This window comes from Nipponia nippon, unplaced genomic scaffold (assembly GCF_047370975.1).
Source record: "Nipponia nippon isolate SJK-2023a ecotype South Korea unplaced genomic scaffold, ASM4737097v1 scaffold_2, whole genome shotgun sequence".
NCBI lineage: Eukaryota > Metazoa > Chordata > Aves > Pelecaniformes > Threskiornithidae > Nipponia > Nipponia nippon.
The window spans coordinates 124,281,350-124,308,886 of NW_028262336.1; the positions used below are offsets into that span (position 1 = coordinate 124,281,350).

The window sequence follows — 27,537 nt, forward strand, 5'->3', positions numbered from 1 at the left end:
AAGCTAATACATATGGTGGTTGGGCCTTTCTGATATACACTGCCTGTGATTCAGCGCAGATAGATGTAGAGCTCAAGACAAGGTAAAAAGCTTAGACGATTAGAAGCCTATGCTTGTTTCCAGCCCAAAAAAATCATTTACCATGATTGTTTGAAAAACTCGGGGAAAACGAAACTTGGGGAAAATGATGTCTATCTTTTCATGATTTGCCATCACTCCCCAATTATGAATTAACATTTCACTTTTATAATTTATGAACTATAATTTATGAACTAAGCTAATTCATTTAAGCATAAAATCCACATTTCCATGGTAACAGCATGAATGAAGAAAGAATGAACTTCCAAAGTTCAACTGCATTTATTACAGTACTTAAAAATAAACCTCTAGCAATTTTCATCCAGTAAATTACTGTAGTCTTTTTGTATGAAAAAATTTTTTAAAATTAAAGCTCTTACTGTAAATTTGTATAAGAAAAACTTGATTTTGTATTGTATTTGATAAAGACCTGTATGTGCCAAAAGACCCAGGATTTTATTTTTTGTACTGTGATTTTAGTCAAGGAAACTAAAGGGAACCTATTGTTAGATTGACAAATTTGATAGAAAATTGTGTAACAGTGGACATAACCTATGTTTTCATGAAAACACAAGTGTAGGCTTTTTTTTTTTTTTTGATGTAGCAAATATTTTCATTAAACAAGTGTTAGGTTTTACAATAGAGAGTACAATGATGGATATTCATTAACCATGCTGTAACTCTTCCTCTTCATTCAATTGATAACAGTTATTAGCTTAATATGTTAACAAACTTCAGCTAGAAATCTGATCAACGAGACAAATACCTTGTTTTAAAAATATGTTTAAATTTAGCCTGTTCTTGAAAAGTTATTTCAAACCTGCATAGTGTGTGAAAACAAAGGATAATTAACAAGTTAAACCATTTACAAGGGAATTAGTATATTTTCTATGTTTCAATGATTCCAAATCAAGAGTCTAGGTATTTCTAGGAGCCTTAAGGGTCAAAAGGAAATTATTTGGCTCAGTAAAGAATAAATAAGTAATCTAATTATTCTAATAATGTAATAAATCTAATAATCTATTTTCTTTCATTAAAAAAGAAAAGAACATTCAAAATCAGTATATTTTTTATACACTTAATGTTACAAAAATCCTTGTCAGCAACCTATCTCTGTGAAAGTTGGTGATGCATGCTGTATCTATATCTCCCCTGGGACCTGCGACTCCCAACATTTGAAGACACCTGGCCAACCTAGATACTTTTTCCTCTAGCACTATCCAAATCATAAAAATAATCCCCAGACTAAGACTTTAAAAAATTATCCTAGGAAGAACAACAAAGTCAGCAAAAAACTCCTATGACTGATTGAGACTTTTCCTGTAGTTTTACCAATGATTTCATTCCTTACTTCAGCTCCTCTTTTAGCCATCAAGTCAAAATATTTTCAGCTGTATTTCAGCTGTATTATTTTCAGCTGTACATATACAAGCCCATGGGAATCGATGAGATGCATCCCACGGTCCTGAGGGAACTGGCAGATGTAGCTGATCAGCTGCTCTCCATCATATTTGAAAAGTCATGGCAGTCAGGCAAAGTACCCAGTGACTGGAGAAAGGGAAATATCACACCCATTTTTAAAAAGCATAAAAATAAGGATCCTGGGAACTACCAACCAGTAGCTTTTCCTCTGTGCGTGGTAAGATCGTGGAGCAGATCCTCCTGGAAGCTATGTCAAGGCATATAGATGGCATATGATTAGAGACAGCCAACATGGCTTCACAGTGGGCAAATCATCCCCAAATTATGTGCTAGCCTTCTACGATGAAGTGATGGAGTGACTGCATTGCTGGATAAGGGAAGAGCAACTGATGTCATCTACCTTGACTTCTGTAAGGCCTTTGACACAGTCCCAGACAGCATCTTTGTCTCTAAATTGGAGAGATACAGATTTGACAGATGGGCTATTTGATGGATAAGGAATTGGCTGGATGGCTGCATACAAAGAGTTGCAGTGAATGGCTCAATGTCCAAATGGACATCAGCGTCAAGTGGTGTCCCTCAGGGGCCCATATTGGGACCAGCACTGTACCCAGTTTCCAGATGACACCAAGTTAAGTGGTGCAGCTGATATGCTAGAGAGAAGGGATGCCATACAGGGGAACCTTGACAGGCTTGAGGAGTGGGCCAATGTGAATCTCATGAAGTTCAACAAAGCCAAGTGCAAGATCCTGCATTTGGGTTGGGGCAATCACCAGTATCAATACGGACTAGGGGATGAATGGATTGAAAGAAGCCCTGCAGAGAAGTACTTGGGAATACTGGCGGAAAAAAATTGGACATGACCCAGCAATGTGCACTTGCAGCCCAGAGACCCAACTGTATCCTGGGCTGCATCAAAAGAAGCGTGGCCAGCAGGTAGAGGGAGGTAACTCTACCCCTCTGCTCTGGTGAGACCCCACCTGGAGTACTGCATCCAGCTCTGGAGTCCTCAGCACAGTAAAAACATTGACCTGTTGGAGCGGGTCCAGAGGAGGCCACAAAAATGATCAGAGGGATGGAACGCCTCTCCTATGAAGAAAGGCTGAGAGAGTTGGGGTTGTTCAGCCTGGAGAAGAGAAGGCTCCAGGGACACCTTATTGCAGCCTTTCAGTACTTAAGGGGGGCTTATAAGAACCAAGACCTGTACGAACAGGACAAGGGGTCACAGTTTTAAACCAAAAGAGGGTAGGTTTAGATCGGACATAAGGAAGATATTTTTTTATGATGAGGGTGGTGAGACACTGAAACAGGTTGCCCAGAGAAGTTGTGGATGCCCCATCATTGAACGTGTTCCAGGTCAGGTTGGACAGAGCTTTGAGCAACCTCATCTAGTGGAAGATGTCCCTGTCCAAGGCAAGGGTGTTGGACTAGATGATCTTTAAAGGTCTTTTCCAGCACAAACCGTTCTATGATTCTATGATTGCCCTTCCACTAGTACCTCTAGAGCTGTTTCCTATTTTGTAAATACAAATTAATTACAGAAAGTTCTCAAGGTGTATGTCTTTCTCAGAAGCAGCACTTTCACATATGTCTGTCACTTATCCTTCCTGTATGTTACCCTGCAACCTCATCGATGGCTGTTAATTGCATTGCCCTGTTGAAATGAGGCATCCAGGAACACAAGTGACTTGAGAAAAAGGTTTCATCTTTCATGACCTTCTGTCACTTACAAACTGGTATCACTCTACTGTTGCTGATGTCTTACAAAAGATGTGATGCAATTTTCTTATTTCCACTAGGTGCTCAGAATGCGTTTTAAAACTTAGACATCACTAAAAACAGGAAAATGTATACACATACATACATATAAATATGTATATAGCAATTAACTTTTTGGAACCATTAAGAGGTTAATTTCCATATACATATTACCATAATGAGAAGAGCACTGCTTGTGCTCTTTCTGCTACATCTCTCTATGCCTCCTACACACCAATTGAAAAATTATTTCTAAATTGCCAAAATAGAGTGAATTATATCTTCTTTCAAACAGGATTCCTAAAACAAAAGTATTCCCTAGCAGCAAGTGAGAAAAACTACATCCTCTAAATCACGCTCAGCTAATCAGACAACACAGTTTTGAATTCACTGTTGCTTTTGAGAATTTCATCCACTGTTTCTGAAAACTGTTGAGAAGGCCTGTCTCAGCAGTTAGACCTCACCTCTTTAGGGTCTGCAACTAATGGGATCTCAAATGTTGTGGACAAAGCATGATTATTTCTTTCTGGACACTCTCTTCAATGACTTGAGATGTGGAGAATTTGGCACACAAAGCCAAAATTTGAATATGTCCTTGAGAGCTTTTTCAATTTAATCCACTGGAATGTTTTCTTTCCGCAAAGAAAAATGCTGACTATATGAAAAATAAAATATAGAATATTAACTTGTAATACTAGTTTAATATTATAAAGCAAATGTAAATGACAGCACCAAAATAGAGGATTTCAATATTATCAAAATTAGTCTAGAAAGTCAAAATGATTCACTTCAACTTTTTATCACTGAAAATTTTATCTCAACCTGCAAAATATTTTCAACAAATTACATCTGAAGAGAAACTTTTTACACTGATAGTATCTAAGCAATTCTATTATTTCCCAGCAGTTAAAGAACATTTTTTCACTGATATTATTTAACCAGTTCTATTATTTCCAAGTAGTTAGAGGTTTCCTTTTAAAATACCCTGCCTTGCACATTTCTTCCACGGATGTCCTCTTCTCACTTCAGTATTCCCATGAGTCACATGCAGTGAAGATCAGATAAATTCAGAGAATGTCTTCAGTTGAAATATCTTATAAAATGCAAATTACTGCTATAATCTGATGATATTTCACAAGCTAACTGACTTTAGCACTGCTTTCTGTGTAACTGTTTATAAAAGCTAAAAATCTCTGGCAATCTTTCTGGCTATGGGGCTGTCTATAAACATTTTGTTATCGCATCTATATGCAAAATTATTCTCAGTGTAGTACACAGGGTCAATATCTCTTTTGCATGGAGGACAAGACTGAATGAGACATGCATGCTGACAGTGGAATATCAATTGACTAGAGCCGTATTTATCCGAGATGAAAATTTTCAGTTCCCTAATACTTTATTTAAATAGTTTTAGAAATAGCACTCCCCTTGACCCAAAGAAGTTATAGGAGGCCCCATTTCACACATTAACCAAAAATAAAATCAGATCTCTTAGGAAAACAAAGCTAGAGTCTACTGTCAATCATAATACACGTAACCTTTTAATTCCAAAAGTGTCATAAAGATCTACAGTCCTATAAAATATGAGAATCTGGCCCCAAAAATAAATAAAATCAGAGTAAAATATGGTATACACTGGGTGAAAATCTACCTCTACTAAAGCCAATACTAAAACCTCATCTTATTAATTTCAAAGTATTTAACCGATGTTCTTTAAGGTATAAAATAAATGTTAATGCACACACCATGATAGTGAGTTTGTATGTAAACCTCAGTTCTAAAGAGTTGGTGCTCCCTGGTATTCTTTTGGCAGATTATCAGCTCTACTTTAGCTGTTCTACAAAAGCAGAATAATACAGTCTGAGAGTATCTTTATCCCCTGCTCATCACCACATTCAAAGCGGAATCCATATATTGAATTATGCTTAAGAGGTGTTTGTGAATGTTTGTCCAGTCACAATGACTGGGACATTGGATACAGTGTAAGGGCATAATGCAATTATCAGTAGTGTTCTGAACAAAAGAATACTATCATCTGAACAATTTCATATCAAGTTCACAGTTCTTGGGTACTGTTAATCCAAGTGTGGTTTCCTGATTTGGTTCCTACATGGAGTTTACTCCCATAAACACTGCAAAAATGATAGAAAGTATATAAACTAGTAGTGATTCCTCAGAAAGTCAGGGAATTCAGTCCTGATCTAGATGATAGAAATATTCTGTCCCTCTCGAGTGGAAGTACATATGTATTTATCAATCAGAATCGAGGAAAGCCCACTAAGAGTTGTTTGTTAGTGACTCAGCAAGACAAGTCAAACTGGACTATAAAAAGATTTTTCTCTTATCACAAGGGAGGAGGATAGGAGGATCTGTTGTGAGAGGTGACTCATGTCTAGAAAATAAAAGAATGCATTTGGGTTAGTCTTTTGTGAGCTGGAGAGATGCAATATAGCTGTTGATTTTTTTTTAATCTGAGTCTGAAGAGAAAGAAATAAGTGAAATAAATAAATAAAATAAACATACACCATAGGAAGGGCTTTTTTCCATCCTCCACCAAACCAACACAGGAATGTTGCTCATCTCCCCACCTTTGATGACTCTTGGTCCTTCACAAAACCTGTGATGTAATAACGTAATGAGAATTAAATTTAATGGTTGACAGAGCGTGTGTTTATGTGCATGCATAAGTTTACCCTTTGTAATGATAAGAATGTATCTCTCGAAATACTTGTTTAGAAATCTGCTTATTAATGGATGCTGCTGCTGTATACAACGCTCTTGAAAAACAAGCCAAACCACAAAACACACTAAATGGGCAGATGATTGCTGCCTGCTGATTTCAGTGGAGTTCTGGCCAGGAAGTCAGGCTAGATGATAGCCCAGGCCTTCTGGCCCAAATCCAGATGTATCTTTTTGCTAATCCACACACAAAAAAAGCATAAGACTGGAACAATCTTGAAAAGCTTGCAACTGCCCAGTGTTACTGTCTGTAACAGAAAGCTGTCATTTCATACTTTGGCTTTGCCTTGTTCTCTGCTTCTTGCCCTATGTTTTCTATAAGTAGTGGAATTTCATGCCAATTTATGAGATGGATTTTTATAAGATGGATTTTTATATTCCGAAGCTATAACTGAAGCTGTTAAAACTCAAAATTAAGCTATGCAACGCTCAGAAATGTTGGCCACCTGCTATAATTAAAACTTTTAAACATTTCTCAGTACTTTCGATACATTAGTTTTCTCTGTCATTTGACAGCCCTCTGAACTGAAATAGCTTGTTGAATATTTTAGAATCAACATTACAATACCACCACTTCAGTGAAAGAATTATAATTAATTTTTCACAACTGCATAATTTCAGGGCCTTGTGAAATACAACTTCAGTGGGTTTCTTTAAGCAGCAGTGTCCTAGTGTCACATTGAACAGCTGTGTCTATGGCAACATTTTCCTATTATCATGGATCTCATATATCTACCATAATCTGAATGTTTTTTTTTTTAGATAATTAACACAAAATTCAATGCTAATTGTTAAAATCAGAATGAAAATTGAAGTTCATGCATAAAGCATTTTCTGCCTACATATTGCCCTACACAGCTTGAATAGGTAAAACCTTTTTTTCATTAATAGAACTGGGAAATATTTGAGACCAAAACAAATCATAATTTACTTTTCATTTCTTGCTTCTGCTACTACAAGGAAGATCTGTTTATTCATTATTTCATTATTACATAGCAAATAGTGTAAAATATAATGTTATTTCTCTATACTAGAAGACAAACTGGTGGCAGACGGAGCCTGGATTGAGAGCCAAGGCTCTCAGGTCCTCTCTTTCAGCTTACCAGGTGTGGTAAACAGGTCTACCCCTCAGCTTACTCATCTGCAAACTGGTATTTATGGTATCATTCCCAGTAATCAGTCTCAAAATGTCAGTGTTCTTATTACAACTCGCAGTCCTTGCTGCTCTGCAACTGCACTGCAACTGCATCTTACCTTTCAGTAAGGACACGCTTCAGTCTGCAAAGCTTTAGATGAAAAATATAATAGCAGTTAATATTTTCAAGTCATCTTTAGAGACTGATTTGAAATATTTGATTTCCTTAATCTGAGCAAACACATCTCCATGCTTATTGAATCTTTGTGCTCTAACACCTACAGTGTGCAGCTTTGTGCTTTACCACCTACAGCATTTCCCGAAGTATTTTTCCCTGTGTGAATGCATTTATTTGTACCTTCCTCTATCACAAGCAGCATGCTTGATTTCAAGAATGGAACTTGATCTTTCTCGCAACCCTCCCAGCACATATTGAAGGCATCTTTGGGTTGGCACCCCATATTTCTAGAAAAAAAAAAATTGATCAAGCATTTAGCATTGCTATATTCTTAGTAAAATACCAAAATCAACGAGATGTCATTTATTAACATTTCTCTGGACTTTCCACTAGAATACACCATCAACATACTCATATTTCCGTTCAAATAACCTCTAAATTATTGTGTTAATGTTTTCCTAGTACGTGATTTTACATTCCACTGAGCCATAGTCGCCAAAGGTAGCTATGCAGCATCCAGAGCAGCCTACAATGTCTTCATCTTGCCTATAAGAAGAATCGTTCTACTCCTTATTTTACTACTCCTTATTTTACTACATTATTTCCGGTTACTCTACCAGCGCCACACAAAACAAGTTCAAGGTGAGGGCATGAGAGGGGAAGGGAATTTATGCCCTCTAGACAAATTTTCTGAAGAAGCCTCTGACAGTTTGATGCCTAAAATACAATTCAGAGCTATGTAGGTAACAGGTCAGAAGGTCCAGCTGCAGAAATAGGACATAGAAAGAAACTAGTAATGGAATATTCTTTAATTCCAAGAAAAAGAGAAACTGCATATGAAAAATCTTAGTGGAGCGGTAGTTGCTCACTGCCTTTTGCAGGTCAGGAGTTCACTGGTTTGGGCAACAGCTCGTGGCTCTTAAGACTTAGTTTAACTCCCTCCTCTGCCATAGGCACCCACCAGTGTGATAAAGAGCAAGATGTTTAACCTGCAAGATCTCAGGTTCTTATATATGAAGATTAGCTCAGGAGGACGATTAAGTCTTTTAAACATTGTAGGATTATCAGATGCTACCAAAACAACCACAATAAAAGCAATGTTAAATCAAGTCTATCTAATCCCAACTAATCTGGGACCTAGCCTGACACCTAAAACCCATGTAAAGCCTCATATAGCCACCCAGTCTGTGAGTTCTACAGGTTCTCCAGAGCTGCTAAAAGCCTTTTGATACCTAAAGTAATTCGTATCTCCTGATTTACCCTGGAAGTTGTTTTCATCTTTAAATTAACACACACTCAAAGCATATATTCTGATAAATTGGTAACTATGTCCAACCTAAAACCCTATTCAATTCACCTTTGGGGAGATAAACACCTAAACCCTGACTAAACCCTTCTTTGACCTCTGTCTAATTATCTCTAAGAAGCATAAAATCCAGATGAAGTCAAGACTACCATTAGCATCACAGTAGTGATGCAGCAGCAAGAATGATGCCATCTTTTCACCTGAGATCTTTGTGTTTGGATCACTCACTTGGGACCACTTAGATCACTCACCATCATTTTCAGAGGAGGGCTGAGTGGATAGACTTTTCCTCTTGGTTCCCCATTACTAGCAATGGAAAAGACAGAGACCTAAATTAAGCAGACCATATAGGTCTTTGGAGTCTCCTGAGTTCCCTCTGCCTATGGAGAGTGACAAGTGCCTGAGCCAGGTAGGTTGTCCTCTGCATGTCCTGAGAGGCCTGCCTCACTCCTTGTTCTTGTCAGATATTTAGCTATGGTAGGCAGACTTATCATCCCCTCTGCTTTCAGGCAGGTGCCCAAAATTTTACTGAGAGTGTGCCCAAGCTAATCTTAGGAATTAGGCTTAATGCAACTGATGGAACCATGCTAGGAAGCACTGCTGTATTGCTGTATTTATTGATATGGCACAAGGCACACACAACTGTATTACTAAATCCACAGACTGGAATCCAAATAATGTTTTTGTTAATAAAATAAAAGCTCAATAAACTAAATCCCCCATATAGAAACCAGACCAATCTACTTCACATATAAAGCCACCATTTTTGTGTATGACTCCAAAGGAAAAGGCTCCTTAAGTGTGCAGGGAAGGTTAATCAAAACTGCATCCCATCTCTACACACGCTCCCTGGAAACGTGATTGATCCCCTTATTTTCCTCCCAGATAGCTACAAAAATGGATGGAGGATCTAAGGAATTCCTTTCCACCAGTAATGCAAAAGCTGAGTCACCTCTTGATATTCAGTCCGTAGCCTGAAATAGCCTAACCTTGAGAGGAAATAGCCAAGATTTATAGATAAAGAAGGTGAAAAGAAAAGACCAGAAAAGAAATTAATCTGTGTATGGGAAAGCCTGAAACCCGATAACCAACCCTGTGATGCACAGAACTCAGCAGCGGGCTAACAAAGAGTGGACAGCCATGAGGAATGCAGTCTTGAAAGACAGGAATGTTAATGGGCTCTCCTGCATCAGCCTTCACTAGAGGGATGTTAAACACTAAATTAAAACCTAAACATCGACCAGAGACCATATGCAAGGATAGTCATTTGGGACCATTTTCAGCCTGTCATTCTCTCTTCAAAAGCCAAGACAAAAAAGACTCTCTATGAATCAGAAAGGGCTGGAACAGTCACCATGTCAATTCAGGAACCCAATGACTGCTAGGTGAAAAAAGTAATTTTCTAAACGGAAATTCAAACTTGTCCTCTCCAACAGCTGCAGGCATCTCTTATCTCCTGGAAGCCAGAAATGTTCAAATCCTTTTAGCAAAACAACATCCCAAGTACCCAACTGAATGTCTGGGGACTGGTCATTATGTAGATGTTACTCACCTGGGACCCATACTAATTTAGGATGTGTACATATCTTTCCAATGCTACTTGACTTTGTACTTTGTCCTATGTACTTTTTATTGCGTGTCAAAAGCAGAAAAAGCATCATCGTTCATCTTAGTGCTGAATAATCTTTCATGTAATCTTCTTTTCTGGAACTGGGAGTTTTTTTAAGATAATGTGCATATTGTCTGAAATTAATGTATGCACAGCAGTTTTTCAACACTGTTTAACAGTATTACTCTGGCTTGTGCCAGCTAAATAGGTTTCAGTAGATTTCAGACCAGATTTCTGCAATGTAATCTACTTAGTATTGCTCACGGCAAGTATCTGGAAACTTCAGTAGATGTGCAATATGATGGCCCAATGTCTCCCAATGCTTAACCAACACAACAGGAATAAATGCAAGGAATAAAATAATTTTCTTGGGTCACACAACTATCCCTAAGCCCTAAATTTCTAGTTCTGACTTCAAAGTACTCAATGGTATTGCCTGGGAGCTAGTTACTAGTGAAATCATATACGCTGGTAGTAGCTGAGGACTCCAGTTGTCTGTAAATGCATTGTTTCAGTGAGCTCCTCAGATAGGCTCCCTGCTTTCAAGCACCTTGTTTCTCAGGTTTTCTGAGATTGTATAATAGGGAAGGAAAGTGAAAAGGTGCCTTTACATCACCTTTGTGACCTGCTGAATTTATCAATGTCTCTAGGCAGAATTGGTCTAGATATTACAAGAACATATTGGCTACTGAGATATGGTAGCCAATGGTCTTGACGTGTTAGGATTTACAAGGCTGGGCTCAACAAACAACAATGCAGCCAAGTCAGGGTACAGTGTCACTCCAGGCACTGTAACTCCTGTGCCAAGTAGCCTTGGGATGCCATTTGGTGTAACTACTATGCCAGTTCTCTATGAGGCAAGGGAACATGTAGCTGCCATGCCTACCACCCTGTAATGCAAGAGAAACTTCATCCTGGACTGCTCGTGTCATAAACTGTCTCCTGGTCCAGAGGCCAGGCTTGATCATTCCCAGAAAAAGCCATATACCTAACAGTAGCTCCCAGCTATAGTTGCAATAGATGTTGTATAAATTAATGAATAACTAAGAAATACAAAATAATAAAAATAAATAAAATATAAAAAACAAGTCATCGAGCTAGAAAGAGACAGAACATGGTAATGTGAAGATTATAAATAGACCACTTCAATTTCAAAACCTAATATGATGGTAACTGCAATGATTATAGCTTTGATTTAAGCACACACAGAAGTACCAGGTCAGCTTACAGAATCAACTGACCTTGCTCAAGCGTTAAGCTAGATATGTACTAATGTATGTTTTCGTGTCATGAGCAATAAGAAGAACAGGTTTGACCCAGGTGACCAATGTAACACACTTTTTGGAAGCAATATCCACCAGTCTGCTGTAAGATAACTGTGGTTGTTCTTAAACTGCCTGGGAAAGGAAATCCACATGGTGAACTTACCCATAATGAAAGTAAAAGGAAAATCTTGCCTCAGACAGGGAAGAAAAAGAAATCCATTTCTGTGGCTCAATGTCAAATCTCTGCAGCAAGATATAAATATTGCAGTGGCTTGGTTTTTCTCCGACCCTTAACATACCTTTCTCTGTTTATCCTTCTCTCTTTGGCTCTGTGTTCCCAGAGGCAAGGGAAACTAATGGCTTGCTTACACTTCAGTTTGATAGGACTGGCATTTTCTTCCCACATTCCCAGAAAGGACGTAGTGAGACACCCACCTTCCAGCACGCTGCCTTGCGCCCCCTTCCCCACTTGCCGGTGTGAGTTGAGGGGATGCGGTCCACAGCAACCAGTCCCCAGGAAAGCAGCATTTCTGCACCCATCTCACTCCATGGGACCCAGCCCTTCATGTCGCAGAGGCTCACAGGGCTGGGGAGCGGGTTCCCACCCACCCCACTGCCCCCCAGTCCCATGCAGGACCGAGTGCAGACAGGCAGGGGAAACCCTATTCTCTCTGAAGGAGCCAGTCTTACTCCCAGTCTCACATTCCACTGTACATTTGCTGTGACCCAGCAGCCTGATTTCACAGAAATATTAAGAAGTGAAGTACTCTTCAGCCGAGATGATCTCAGGCTTCACCCTCCAGCATACATCAATATTGCAGCCTGCAGGGTAGTGCATTGGTATCTGTTCTAGCTCTAAATAAGCTAGCTGCGATACTGGAATTAGTTAGAACAGCATGGTGTTGTCCATAACTTCTTTTACCCCAAGTGGATAAATTAGCCTAGAGCAAACATATCCTTGACTGCAATCTACATGCAGGACTGTGCCTCCCTGCTGTCCAGCATGCTGTCAGAAAATATTCACTCAGAAACTGAAATGGAATAGTTCTGATCTCTGCAGCTCATTTCAGCCCTAACATGTCCCATACCAGAGGCAGAAAGTGGTACTAAGAAAATTCAGTATTGGTTGAGTTTCCCCCTACCCTGCAATGACAGTCTCCCTGGGGGTCTCCAACCAGCCAAGGCAACTTGCAGCACAGAAAGCCGTTAGACTGAAGAAACCATTCTGCTGTGTAATCAAGTGTTTATATAGACATTGTAAGTAGGCTACGGTGCACATGTGCATGATCCTACAAATATTAATATACCTGAAAAATGATTAAGCAAAGTTTAGTCATCAATACCATTGTAAGAACTAGGTTTTCCCCATCATTTTTGTAATGGGGCAGAAGTGAAACATAGAACAGGCTAGATATGACAAATGATGTGACGTCATTTAAATAACTCACTTATTAGTCTCGTCTCCTTGGTATTACATAGTAGATGGAATTAGAGATCAATAATAAGAACACTATATTTGAAACTCTGACCTAACTCAAGTCCTGTTAAAACTTTAACAAAGCCCAAAGCCTACAATTGCATACAGCCTCTTCCAAGCAGCGGCACATGTTCATGAGAGTTTCTTATAAGAAGAGTAGCAGTGAATTTGAATCTGTTGTGGATAGGCAGCAATTTGGTAGCTTGATTTGATTAATTTGTCTCTTATTTGATTAATTAGTCTTTTTTTATTGAAACTGCCCACACGTTGCTTACATGCTTCTCCAAATTATTTGTTCTACATCAATTACACAACAAATATTTTGTGCTGATATTTGTTTAACCTGTGAAGAGTTACCAGCAGTTTATTGTGAATCTTTTATATTCCAGCTTCCAGTTATAGTGGTTAATTCTGGCTGAATATCCGTTTCTGTTTATAGGCAGGGTAAGTTTAACTCCTATGATCAGCTCCCTAATGTGGAAGCCAGCAATCTTTGAAAAACTGATGGATTTCTTAGGGATTCCTGCTAGTAAACATGCTTGCTAGAATCACTGGAAAACAAACATGAAAGTGAAAAGTAAACAGCCAGAGTCCGTGTGGTTATTTGTCCAGTGAATATTCATAGGCAATGCAAAGGGTTCATAATACTCTACCTCTTACCAATGTACAATAAAATACTGAATAGAAATCTAGCTTTATAGTCTACACATTTGAATTTCTTTTCCTGCTTATTAAACTATATTAATTCAAAAAACCTTTTATCTCCCTAAAGAAAGGTGGGTGAGACACCACAGGAGAGAAAGTAGGAGTAAGTCTGTAAAGAAGAGTAAAAATACCAAACTTTAGTCACAGAAAATAAAAGCAGAGAAGATGGGATGTGAAGCAATTAAAGGTGGAAAAAACTGCCTGTGGTAGTGAACTAGATGTCTATTGGAGTTTGCATTGGAAGAGGGCAAAATGGGAGGGTGGGAATGGCAGTGGTGCCTCTTGCCCTCATCCTGAATGTAGATCCCTGTTTGGGGAGGCTTTTCTTTCTCCAGCCCTTCAGGAACTGTTATTTGTGTGGGAGAGCAGAATGCCATTCTTTATTACTCACGCCTTTCAATTGGCACAGCACAATCCAGCTCAAATATTCTTCTTGCCCAGTGTACACTGCTCCCAGGGGAATGCACAGAATCCAAGAAACTCCACGTAAAATCCCTGAGCAAAGACCTGATTTGGATTCTTAAGTTTTGCTACGTAGCCATAGAGACTCCACAGCTCATAGCTCCCATTGAAACCTCTGCTTAAAATCGAAGGGCTTTTCAAAATAGCTCATGCTACGTTTCAGTGCATGCATGATGCAATTCTCAGTTTGTACTGGTGAGGTAGGAATTGCAGCTGGAGAGAGCAGTATGTATGAACTTTGGATAAAGTTTGTGCATCCCTAAAGAGCACTGGCTTGGCTGTTCTTCTCTCTGCATTGTATCCTGTCAAAACCAAACAGCATGCTTCCTCAGGTGCCTCCTTTTGCCCTGCTGTCCTGATGTTCACCATTCTGTACATTCCGCTCATTTTTATTTACGTTTGTATCATTTTTCAAGCCTCTAGACCAGGCATTTGCATTTGCATCTTCACTTTAGAAAGTAACTTTCTTCAGCTGTAAGGGACTTTTTAAACAGAATTCATAGCAAGTAACTCTATTGAGCTCATAGCTTAAGCTTAAGCTTAATCCCAAGTCCAACAATAAAGTCCTCTCAGTCATCTATGTTTAAATCACGAAACCAAAGAGCAGTAAGAACACAACCAAGCCTCATACAGTAAAAGAAAAATCTTCAACCTTAAAATGAATCATCAGGTTATTCAAAACATAAGTAAAACATACCCATGGGCAGGAGCACAATTCTCCCACCTAAAATATTCATAAATTAATCTATGCCAATACACACAGGAGAAAAAGCAGGTCCACTGGCATTTGAGTTATATATATATTAGAAAAAAAAAATAAAACTTTTAAAAACAAGAAAAGAGCCTTGAGTCCTCCAAGAGGGAATACAAGACCTCTTTGATCATGTCCCTCATAACTATCACTTGGGACATGATGTCTCACTGGTTGCTGACAGAATGCTAAAATCCTTGCACCCCTGCGTCTCAGGCTGCAGTGAGGCTCTCTTAGCTGTTATATGTCATATACTTATAGTTCAAAGCAGACACCGCTCAATGGCATCTACTTTCTTCAAAAGAGGTGGATGCTCGCCTCTTTGCCTCTCATTGATACACCCGATTGTCCTGTCACTGCTCCTCTGTGTTAAATGGTTATTTTCTAGCAGTAAGTCCATGTATGGGTCATTTAGTCTTCAAAAGGTTAACAAAAGAGTTAACATGCAGGCACAGTAAGAAATTAATAGTGCTCCCAATTTCATCCAGTCAGCCTGCATACTTGCATTAACTAGGTTTACTAGTAAGCAGTGGTTGTCAGGGGTAGTTAAGTTTCCTGTTAGCAATGACCACATGGTTTTAAATGGTAAGAGAAATTCCTATGTTAACATGCCGCTGCCAAATCCCCAGGTTGCCCATTAATGTTTGATGTCCTGCAAATGTCCGAGGGCCATAAAGTGTGCGCAGCACTCATCTATTCCAAGTCCAGAAATGGCAGTGAACCCGAAGATATCCATATGTATCAAGTGTAAATGTATAAATGCAAGCCATCCTCCAGATGGAGCTGGCCAATGCGTCACATACCACTGCGTATTCGTGAAGTCCTGGAAATTTTTTAAATCAATACCAAGGAGGTGGATCAGGTGGGTATGAAATGGAAGTCAGCAAATGAATTTGGGACTCAGCTCCCAGAAATGAAGTTTTTCCATTTGCAATCCCTAATACACTACATAGGAGAAACTACAATGCGTAAACTCAATGGTATGATGAATGAGAAAGGAAGATGCAATCAGAAAGCTCATTACTCAAGGCAACACATGTTTATGCCAGATATAAGTCCTTCTTAGGAACCATTCCTGATTCTGACCTCTTTCATAAAGATTGCGACAAACTTCATCCAAGTTCCTTAATTTAGCTCTCGAAAAAAACGGAATGCATCTACTTTTAACCACTTTGAGGAATGGACTTTGTATTCCCGCCCCCCTCCAAGTTCCTGAATTAGGTGTGGCTAGAGGCACGCTGCTGTTTCACCTGAATTTCTACCATTTTCTTTCCCTATTGCCCTATTGGAAATATTTATTACTGAGCTCAACTTAAGTTAGACTAGATACTGTGATGGTGTTAATACCTAGTATCTTCTGACTGCCTGTGTTAATTAATAATGACATATTCATTTACTCACTGCCAGCTGACAAAGCTGAAACTTCTAAAGAACTTGTAAACTAAAACAGTAAAAAAATTTGCAAAGCCAATTAACAAATACATTAAACTAAGAAAAAAGCTCATTTATGCACACTAATAATGTCACCAATTTCAACTTTCAATTTCTGAACAAATATTGATATCAATTAATAATGCAGGCCACTTACGGAGCTCTGTTGATCTTGAAAGAGCTTTATAAACATTAACTAATTAAATTGCCTGATCTTTTTCATTGTAATTTTAGATATATATATATATATATACACACATAAAAATTGGGGGCCAGGGAGGGAAAGGCCATTAGGTGCCTAGAGACTTCAGTACCACAAAGGCAAGACCAGAAAATTGTTTTTAATTTATGCACAAGCTGCTGCTTCTTCCTCATGAATGTTTTCCTTCTTCAGAGAAGCTCCCACCCAGGCCAGCTGACCAGCAGAGGACATTCCCATCACAATTACATCAAAATCTTTTCAAGGTTGTTCCAGCACATAAGACCAAAATTAACTAGCTGGATCTATTTTTACGCCATTTAAGAAACAGCAACCTTCTTTGCCCTGTGACCTCTCTGGGGTTTTTTTGTTGGGGTTTGTTTGTTTGTTTGTTTGTTTGTTTAATGAGGAAGACCTCCTGTTTCATCTGAGACATCTTAGCAGCTGGACAAATATCCTGTATGGCTGTAACTATCCAAAATAAACTCCCTTTTCTAGTGGTCCACACTGAAGTATTTTAACTCAACATGCAATAACTTGCCTCTTTTTCATATATAGAGTCTAACCTTGCAATGCAACTCTCATGGGGATAATAGGAAGCTCCTGTAAACAGAGTGCATGAATCCCAGAGGGGATACAGCATTTATCAGCTAAAATCATGTTTTTCCCAGTCTTGAGAAAAGAGTTTATCATTTCTGTATCAGTTAAATACTTTATATAATTGAGTAGTTTTACATATATTTAGGCTAGAAAGTTGTTGAAATGGTTATACAACCTCTTAAAGGATCTTTTTTCACTAGCAGATAAAGGATTTTCAGCTGAGTTTATATATAACAAGGATGACACTGTTGGACAGGTTTTATCAAAGATCATTACAGTCACTAAAAATACGACAAAAATTCACATGCTCCATCCTTGTGTAAAGTTGCTAATCAAAACTAGAAATACTAAGATGCATCTGTCTAATGACTATGAAATCTCAAGTGTTTTTTCACCCTTGGGAATGATTTCTCTTGATAACAACCTCCAGGTAGGAATGATTATCTTACTGACATTACCTGAGATGAAAATTCTATGAATTCTGCAAAAATTTTTGTGATCTATTTATGGCTATGGCAAGATATACCTTAGCACTGAAATATAAAAGTTCGATGTATGGGAATGACATGCTCTGGCATATTTTTCATGATCATTTATTATTTATTTTAATGCCCTTTCAATAATTTTATTAGAATCAGTGATACACCTGTAGTTTGTGAAAATATAGACATCGTATCTCAGTTTCATAGAATTGGGGCCTTAGCAAATGACATGCCTAAATTTTGTAAATCATAAGGCTCTTGATGGTTTATTAGTTTCTGCATATTTTTCATATAAACAGATTTACGAAGACATTACATTTTAGTACTGCCATTAAGAAAATATGATTTTTATAGTGCTAGACACACATGGAGTAACCCAACTTGCTTTACATATTTATGAGGGATTCTTAGTTACAATGTACTCATCTATAGCTAACACCCAAGCCTAGACATTAACAGATGTTTTTAATCAAGATGGGTGACAAATATATTACCTGTTTTTCTCCAAGAACTCCAGAAGCATTACCATTATTATGACAACCAGTAGTGCTGGTTATTTGCATTCTTGCAGCAACTACAGTTCCCAACGACAGAACACAACCCTTTGTGTCAGGTGCTGTACAAATAGGTACCAATTAAGATACAGCACTTGTCCTGGGAAGTTTCCAGTAATACATAGAGGACAACTTCAACAAAAGCAAGCAGGCACATTGACTTCTTCAATAGCTACAGAAGCAGACTGAGCAAGAGGTTTCAGCTGAGTATCTCCCTGGAAAACTGGTATCCTACAACATCATTATCATCCCACAAGATGCAGTGTCCCACTGCATCATCGTCATCCAGAACTGCATTAGAGATGCACATAAAATCAAACCTTGATGCAATACAGTACCTGATATCACTGGGTGTCCTGACCTAGAGAAAGGAACACATATTACCACAGTAATGACCAAAAGTTGGCTACTGCAGTTCCTACTAAAAAGGCATCATTTTGAGCAATAATTTTTATGGAAGATATAACTAAAATGTAATTGAGGGAGGGAGCAACACACTTGAGTGTCACTGTCAAAGAGTGGGTTACACAAAAGCTGCAGTGAAGGAAAAGGAAACTGCTAACACACAAAGACAGAATGCCACTTTTGGATAATGAGAGATTTCAGTATCCTCTTGCTTTTTCTGTCCGTATCCTGGCACTGGTTTCAGAGCTTTCCTTCTTCTATATCTCCTATATGTTCACATCAGACTGCAAATGCCATGGTAACGTTTCCTCTGAATGCCACTGCATCACTGCCACCCCCAGAAACATTCTCATTCACCGTCCTTGACTGTTCAGCCTCCAGATTTCAACATATACTGAATCTGACTGCCTACTTCCAACATGTAAAGAAAAGCAATCTCATACCCAAATATCTGTCCCACCCACCAGCAGTTCCCTTAATTTCTGTATTTAAGGATTCGGTTCTCCATTATTGTCTTCCAAACATAAATGTTATTGATGTTATTTGTTAGTTTGCTTGTTGTGGATAGTATTGTATAACATTTATTATGCGATAGCTTCAGTAGGTGCCAAAGGATTTCAGATAGGAAAGCCTACACATAAAAAAATATAATTTTGTCGGTTACAACCCACTGACTTAAACAGAGACCCAGTTCCCCAAAAGATTTGCAAAATCAAGCATGTAATGGCCATCGCATTACTTTTGGTGGCTGATGAGTCCCTGAAAAGTGTACATTCCATGGTTGTATCCACTTTAAGAACTTTCCCATTTTCCTTTGCCAACACAATATATCTCTAAATTAGCTCAGTCAGATGGGCTATGTCCCTTTACCTTTGTGACATGAACAGGGAGAATGAAGATTCCCAGCAACCAGAAGAAGGAAGATACTGTGTAGAAAAGAACCTGCTTACTGATGTGAAATGAAGCTATTCCATCGATTTCAGTGACACTTCTGCCTTTTACAGAAGCAGGGAATTTGGCCAAGTGAGCCTTCAGCCATGTGAAAGCAGCTGCACAACTCACAGTTGTCCTCTGGGAGGAAGAAGACTCTCTCCTTCATGTCAGCCACTGATTATTGAGTCAAACAAGCTTTCCGCCACTCTTAACATTCAAAACATCAGAAGTAAACTACCTTCTCCATGCACATTAAGTGGTTGGTTGACAAAGTCTCCAATATTGATTTCCTTACCAGAAATTGAAAACCTGTCACTCTGAACACTGATGCTCCTCTTGACTCCCAAGGCAGCTCTGAGTAAGCTAAGGTAAAATCCACACAACCACCAAAGATGGTGACAGGACAAACACTGACTTTCTGTTTGAGGGCATCTGACTGAAAGAGCTCTTTGGGTAAAATTTCCATCCCTTCTACTGAGAAAGGATTTTCTTCTTAAACCTTTCGGGATTTCAGCTTGAAAGATATTTAGATTTCATGCTTAGGAAATTATATTTAGATGTTTACTATTGTAATGTACAAACAGTTCTTTCAGCATTTTAGGTTCTCCATTTAAAAATTAAATGCAATCTTAATTTCATTTATTAAAGCAAAAATAAAAATTCAAATCAAAGTCAAGTAGACACAGTCGTCAAAAGGACTTTTCTTTCTAGGGAGACTAATAATTATACCTTATTCTGCTTTGCCTTTTTTTTTTTTTTTTGATAGATCTGAGTGTTTTGGGGTTTTTTTGCATCTGGAACTCTATCATTTATACAGCATAAGCTAGGGTTTTTGCTACTCTGGCAAAAATTTCATCATGTGCATATTTGTACTGGTTTTCACTGGGACAGAGTTACATTTCGTCATAGTAGCTTGTGTAGTGCTGTGTTTTGGATATGTGAGCAAAACAGTGTTGATCATACAAGGATGTTTTCGTTACTGCTGAGCAGTGCTTTCACAGAGTCAAGGCCTTTTCTACTTCTTGCCCCCCCCACACCAATGAGGAGGCTGGGGGTGCACAAGGAGTTGAGAGGGGACACAGCCGGGACAGCTGACCCCAACTGACCAAAGGGATATCCCATACCATCTGGCGTCATGCTCAGCATATAAAGCTGGGGGAAGAAGAAGGAAGGTGGGGACGTTCAGAGGGATGGTGTTTGTCTTCCCAAGTAACTGTTACGCATGATGCTTACTGCTTTCCTGGAGATGGTTGAACACCTGCCTGCTGATGGGAAGTAGTGGATGAATTCCTTGTTTTGCTTTGCTTGTGCACAGCTTTTGCTTTACCTATTAAACTGTTTTTATCTCAACCCACAAATTTTCACACTTGTACCCTACCCATTCTCTCCCCCTTCCCACTGCAGGGAGAGTGAGCAAGCGGCTGTGTGGGGCTGAGCTGCCCACTGGAGTTAAGCCACAACAATATTAAATATGATCCAGAGAAATATAACCTTGCCTGGACCTAAGAATTAATATATATGGAAAAGGGGACATCTCTTTGAGACTCTCTTTCCCATTTCAACCTTGTTCCTATCCTTTATTCTCCATCAGTCTGGTGGAAATAGCAATACAGAAAGGCAAAACATGTACAAAATACCAGGGAGTGGACTCCAGAGTATTACTGACTGATATTCCTCCGGTAAATTTGAAAGCTTTAGTGGTTGACTTACACTGAATGAATCAGAGCATCTGTATCACTATCAGTAGATCACAAATAGTATCACTAATAGTTTCCGTAGCATGGGTGCAGGGTAACATCTCCTGTTTGGAGGCTACATAGGTTTGTCTAAAACTTGTGTAATAGGTAGGAACATACATGAAGGGAATGTGTTTATGAGGATGACTCCACAATTGCCAGATCTAAGCTACTTTATTCAGGTGATGTTTGTATCAGGAATTTAAATGGGGCTCATGCCCACACAGGCACATGTGTACTGTTCAGTTATTAAATGAGCAATTTGGTTCTGGCAAACCAGAATTCTCCCAAGCATAGTCTGGGTGTGATCTGGGACCCAGTAGGGGTCACAGACCACTTCCAACATGTAGTAAAGATAAGGGCTGGCGACTGGAAGATCATGTGCTGTACGGAAAGAGTTAAGGGTTCATCCTCCCTTGTCTCCGCCCCTTATAACATGACACGCCTACTGCTGGGGGTATAAAGCCCGGGTTGGCTGGAGATCTGGTGGGATAACCTTGATGTGTAGTGTTTGCTACACAGTGGTGACCCCGGCGTGATCAGGCAACAGCGATGGAGCTTGCGGAACTCATAAAGGTACTAAAGTTGGTAACGACAAGGGTGCTCAAGAGGGGGTTTGCGGCAAGGCGGCGCCGGCCTGCCGCACGTGGTGTGCTGATGGGGCATGAATCTCCTGGGAACGAAAAGCCAACAAGTTTAGTCTCGGAGGGGACACAGGCTGGCTGGGAAGGAGTGGCCTGTGGGACACAGACGGAACCGTTGTTACTGGGGGCTGAGCCAACGGAGGAAGGGGAGGTGCAGGGAGACTATGGCGCAGCGGGAACAAAGGAGTTGGGAAAGGTGTTCCCAATACAAGTGGGGAGTTTAGAGCGGCCGCCCACGGAACCTTTGGCACCTCCTGCACCGGCGGATCTGCCACTTCCTCAGTACCCCTGGGGCGAGTTGCAACAATGTGTGGAAAGGGAGCTGACTGATAGGTTGCTGGATTGGGTCCCGGGGGCCTATGTGGGATCCCAGCGGTATCGCGAACTACGTGAAGGAAGATGGCGGGAAGGAGAAAAAAAAGGTAAAACACCTGAGGATGCCCCGTTGTATCCCAGTGATCGATCAGTGCTGGACACACAGAGAGCGGAGCACAGGACATCGGGGGGGGGGGTGGGGGGGGTGGTAGGGCTCCTCCGGCACTGCCAGTGATACCTGAGCCACCAGAGGGAACCCCTATCCCTGGGGCAATGGGAAATCAAACTGGTATTCCCTCACAGTGCAAGTATGCAACTGGTAGTGGCTGTGGTCCATGCGGCCTGCCGCGGCGCATGACTTACATGCCATAAGTGTGGGGGGCAAGGACACATGGCGCGACAATGCCCTTCAAAAATAAACACCCCCGGAACAGGGGAAGGAGAGAGAGACCTACGATGCTGGCACTGCGGGCGACTAGGCCACAGAGCTCGACAGTGCAAAGCGGGGAATCAGCAAAGGAGACCGGGCTGGGGAAATGAGAAGAGGGGGATGGCTGAGGGCCGTGCCATCCCCACCTGCCCCAGTGATCAGCTCAACAGGCCCGACGACAGCAGCGCAATGTATGGCACAGGGAGTCTCTCCTTCCCCGGGACCAGCACAGTCGCCTGTGGTTCCAATGATGCAATATCCAACTCAGCTGCCTTGGGGAGATGGGAGCGCGCAATAGAGGAGGCTGGGGATAGAGCCTCGCCGTATGTGGCACTCACCCTAAACATGACCACACGACCAGAAGTAGATATTATAGTTACCCCATGGCTCCCAGAGTTGGGGGGAACACCACGCCTCGTATTAAGAGCCCTTTTGGATACAGGAGCAGACGTTACAGTAACCCCATCACATCTATGGCCAGATGATTGGCCACTCAAACCGAGAGGTTCACTGCAAGGCATGGGAGGCATGCAGACCTCGCATCAAAGTAGGAACCCAATGCAAATTATGTTGAAGGATCCGGAATCCGGACAAGCTAGGGTAGCATGGTGTAACCCCGTCATTGCTGAGTTACCCATTGTCATCTTGGGACGATGTTGCTTGCAGAAGATGAATATAGTGCTGCGTACAAATTTATCATAATGGCCACTGCCTGTGTCCGCCCATTAAAACTCACCTGGTTGACAGATAAACCAGTGTGGGTAGAGCAGTGGCCATTGACAGAGGAAAAGAGGGCGGCTGTTCGACAATTGGTACAACGAGAACTTGACGCAGGACACATCGAACCCTCTACAAGTCCCTGGAACACCCCCATTTTCGTGATAAAGAAAAAATCGGGAGCGTGGCGACTGCTACATGATCTACGCGCAGTTAATGCATGTATACAAGACATGGGCCCGCTACAAGCGGGCCTCCCTTCTCCGGCCATGATTCCACCTGACTATCAAATAGTGGTTATAGATATTAGAGATTGCTTTTTTAGTGTTCCCTTGCATGAAGAAGATAGAGTACGCTTTGCCTTTACTGTTCCTGAGCCTCAAAATAATGGTGAAAAAGGCTGGCCTTTTGCTTGGTTGTATCAAGGCAAACCAAAGACGGCTTTAATTTCTTGGCCAACATTATTATCCCAGCTTATTCTCTGCTGTCGGAGGCAAACTCAACACTTAACAGGGAAGGACCCAGAGGTCATCGCATTGCCCTGTTCTTTGGCACAGTGGGAGTTCGTACTTCCATAAGTAGGGCTTCTGCAAGCGGCGATAGCTGAATTTACGGGTCGTATTGAAGGTCTAAGACCACACCTCTGTGGGGAGATAATCCAGGTACTCCATTTTTTGCCAGCTAGTGCCATAGTTGAACAACCCACCGGAGGCCGCACGGTTTTTACCGACGCGTCATCGATTACTGGGAAAGCTGTCGTTACATGGCAGGAGGATGGTCAGTGGACCCACATTAGTTATCAAGATCAAGGGCAATCCGTGCAGTATCTTGAGGCCAAAGCAGTATGGATGGCTCTCACTCAACGGCCCAAAGAGGCCTTGGATCTAATCACAGACTCTTGCTATGTATATAAGTTACTGAAGAAGTGCCGATGGGCACTTGGGGCAACGTCGGAGATTGCCGGAATGTTGCTCACCGCACTGCAAATGAGAACCGCTCCTGTCTGTCCTATCCATGTTAATAGTCATAGTTCCATACCGAGTTTTCTTTCTGCTGGGAATGAAGTAGCGGACAGCTTAGCAAAGAGCGTACTGGCGGTTGAAGAAACTTCTAACCTAAGGCGAGCTTTCCGCCTGCATGAGCTGCTCCACTGTGGAGCTCGCGGTTTAGCTAGGCTCGCTGGCATTACGTTGCAAGATGCTCGCTCTGTGATTGCTGCTTGTCCTGTGTGTTCCAAAGGTCCCCTCTGGGAGGCAGGGGTAAACCCTCGAGGGTTGCAGCCCAACCAAATATGGCAGTCTGATGTTACGATTTATGAACCCTTTAATCCACGTAAGTATCTGCATGTCACAGTTGATACCTGCAGTGGAGTTATTTTAGCGACTATGCATGCTAAACAAAATGCTCTCGCAGTTATTTTACATTGGCAGGACTGTATGGCGCAACTTGGCATCCCACAAAAAATTAAAACAGATAATGGAGCGGCATATGTCAGCAAGAAGACAAAGGACTTTTGCATGCACTGGGATATTCAGTTGAGTCATGGCATTCCCTATAACAGTACGGGCCAAAGCATTGTAGAACGTGCGCACCGCACATTAAAAGAGTTACTCGACCGACTTAGGGAGGGGGAAAAGATAAGCCCAGGAACAGGGGCTCCCCCTCCCCTTGACCCTCCCTTATTTCAGGCACAGCGTCTGTTGACGAAGGCACTAATTACCTTAAATCATACCATTCGAGGGAACACCTATAAAACCCAGACTGCAACCCAGGCACATTTCCGGCTCCATGAGAACGAAGGGCCTTACCCTTTGGTTCAAGTACGGGACCTGCAAACCCGTGAATGGGGGTCCCTTATTCCCTCCGTTGCCTGGGACGTGGGTATGCGTGTGTGCAAACCGAGAAAGGGACGCTAGAATGGGTACCCAGTTGAAATATTAGACCGTATAGACATTAATCAATCTATTGAGTCTTATCTTGACAGGTTACCATTTCCCTATGCATCCTGATGGTGTGGGGGAGTAATGAGGGAGCCGCGACGAAATACTGGCTGGACTGGGCAAAATCCATGAACGTAACGGATGCATGTCTGTATAAGTCTTACCATATATCGATTATTTTACACGCAGCTTCCCCAGCAAGATCCAGAACTACTGGAGCTAAGGGAGGGGGAAATGTAGTAAAGATAAGGGCTGGCGACAGGAAGATCACGTGCTGTACGGAAAGAGTTAAGGGTCGACCCTCCCTTGTCTCCACCCCTTATAACATGACACGCCTACTGCTGGGGGTATAAAGCCTGGGTCGGCTGGAGATCTGGCAGGATAACCTTGATGTGTAGTGTTTGCTACACCAACACAGGCTGTCTGGACACAGCCGTCCTGTCTCAGGAAGGTAAGAGACGTTTGCTGTATGGATGCAAGCCATGTTGTGGTAGATTGGATCAGGGCCAGAAAACAGTTGCTGGCCTTTTTTTATTTCTTTATTAGTATACTAACCTCGTAGTGACTGCTCACATCATGAGTATAGTAAGAAAGAAAATATGCCCTGATGTATATTACAGCATACCTGAAACCACACACCCTCAGAAATTCCTCTCGGTGCCTAGTTGGATGGCAAAGCACACAAAGATCCCAGCTGGGATCACAAAGCCTCACACCAGGCAGAATGTGCACACCTCACACCAGAATCAGCATTCTCTCTTTCCTTGAAAGTGTATGGAAATTCATATTTACACTTGTGAAGAAGAATACTAAGCTTTAAATCACAGCTCTGCGACAACAAAGTCCTGAAACTCTCCTTATTCTCCATCCTGTTATGGGCCCTTCAGAACCACTTATCCTCACCTCTCTGGAAAAATCCCTGCAAGCCATCCCTACCTATGTGCCTGGCTTCGAGATGGTTTGGGGTGTAAAATGCGACCCGTCAGGATCAAGGAAAGTGCCACTCTGCCAGGAACAGAAAGGCAGAAGAGACTGCTAGACCCATCAAGAAATTGCACTGTATATTACAAACCTGTGCTGCAGACAGACACAACTGAAAAGAAAGAGAGAAAGCTGTATGGCAAAAGCAACAGAGAAAATTCAGAGCAAATGCTGGGTCTCATAGGGATGCAGGCCAAACAAACTCCAGACATTGGACAGACTATGGCATTCTCTGCCTCTCCTGTAACAAGGTGGAGAGACACAGGACATAATCAGGTGGGAAGTTCAGGATTAAGATTCGGATCCTGATCCAGAGCCATATTAATCATTTTAAAACAAAAATCCCCAGGAGTAAATATACAAAAACCAGAATCACTCACAGGTATAAGATTTTGACAGTAAACAGATAGAAAGGTCTAAGATTCTCCTCTGCCTCAATCTACCAGCGAGACGAGACCTGAACTGCCTCAGTGCCAAGTCATTGCACCAATGCCAAGTTGTACAGAGAAATTCTACAGAGGCAAATGTTCCTGTTCCAGTTGCTGCAAGTTCCAAAGTTCAAGTATTCAGATGATAAATTGTCAAAATCAAGTTTGTTTGCTCAGCATTATTTTGGCACTTTTATCTAAATGCATAATACCGATCTTACTGGCATGGTTCCTCTCCATCTTTTCACAGTATCAGCTTTTAAAAAAATTGGAAATTTTAAAAAGGAAAAACAACATCACATGGTAAGGTAGTGAGCTTCCTCCCCTCCCCAGTTCATCATAATGGTTAGAGTCATCAGAACCAAACCACCATCCCCTTCCGCTTGTGCAAAAAGAGTAAGGGAGGGAAGAGAAAGCCATTTTCAATGTGGATCAGCTGTGGGAGTGATGAATACAAATGCTTTTCTACTAGTGTTCATGGCTACTTGCTACATCACTAAATAATAGGATGAGGACTCTGCAGAGGAGTTTTTCCTGGAGGCTTTCATCCTTTAGGTTCTTGTCTTTCTCTGTCACAGCTGAATCTACCATCCCTGGCCAGTTCATCACCTTGTGCTTTTCTCAGGTTCTTCTCTTTCTCAGGCTCCTAAAGGCTTGGATCTTTCTCCTGTTGTTTACTTGTCACTAGACCCCATTGCTGTCACTAAATCCCATTCATTTATTCTCCTCCAACATCATCCTCTTTTTTCCAGTCCCTAGGGATGCCTAGCCCAAGTACAGAGGAACAGCATCGACACTAAAAGCAGATTATGGACACCTCTGTTTTCTTTCTTGTGAAAGTCCTGATCAGCCTTGGG

The 27,537-nt window shown here is 41.0% G+C and overlaps 1 protein-coding gene across 12 annotated transcripts in view; it reads right to left on the bottom strand.

Moving 5' to 3' along the window:
• DLG2 (discs large MAGUK scaffold protein 2) overlaps positions 1-27,537 on the bottom strand; it is a 1,061,109-nt gene that overhangs the window by 787,481 nt on the left and 246,091 nt on the right. The window contains exon 1 of one of the 12 annotated variants that reach the window (XM_087758913.1): positions 5,782-5,853. The exons of the other annotated variants lie outside the window; for them this stretch is intronic. Within the exon in view, the coding sequence (XP_087615039.1) occupies positions 5,782-5,838 (57 nt within the window). The 5' untranslated portion in view covers positions 5,839-5,853. Of the gene's footprint in view, positions 1-5,781; positions 5,854-27,537 lie in introns of those variants that run through there. 12 annotated transcript variants of the gene reach the window in all.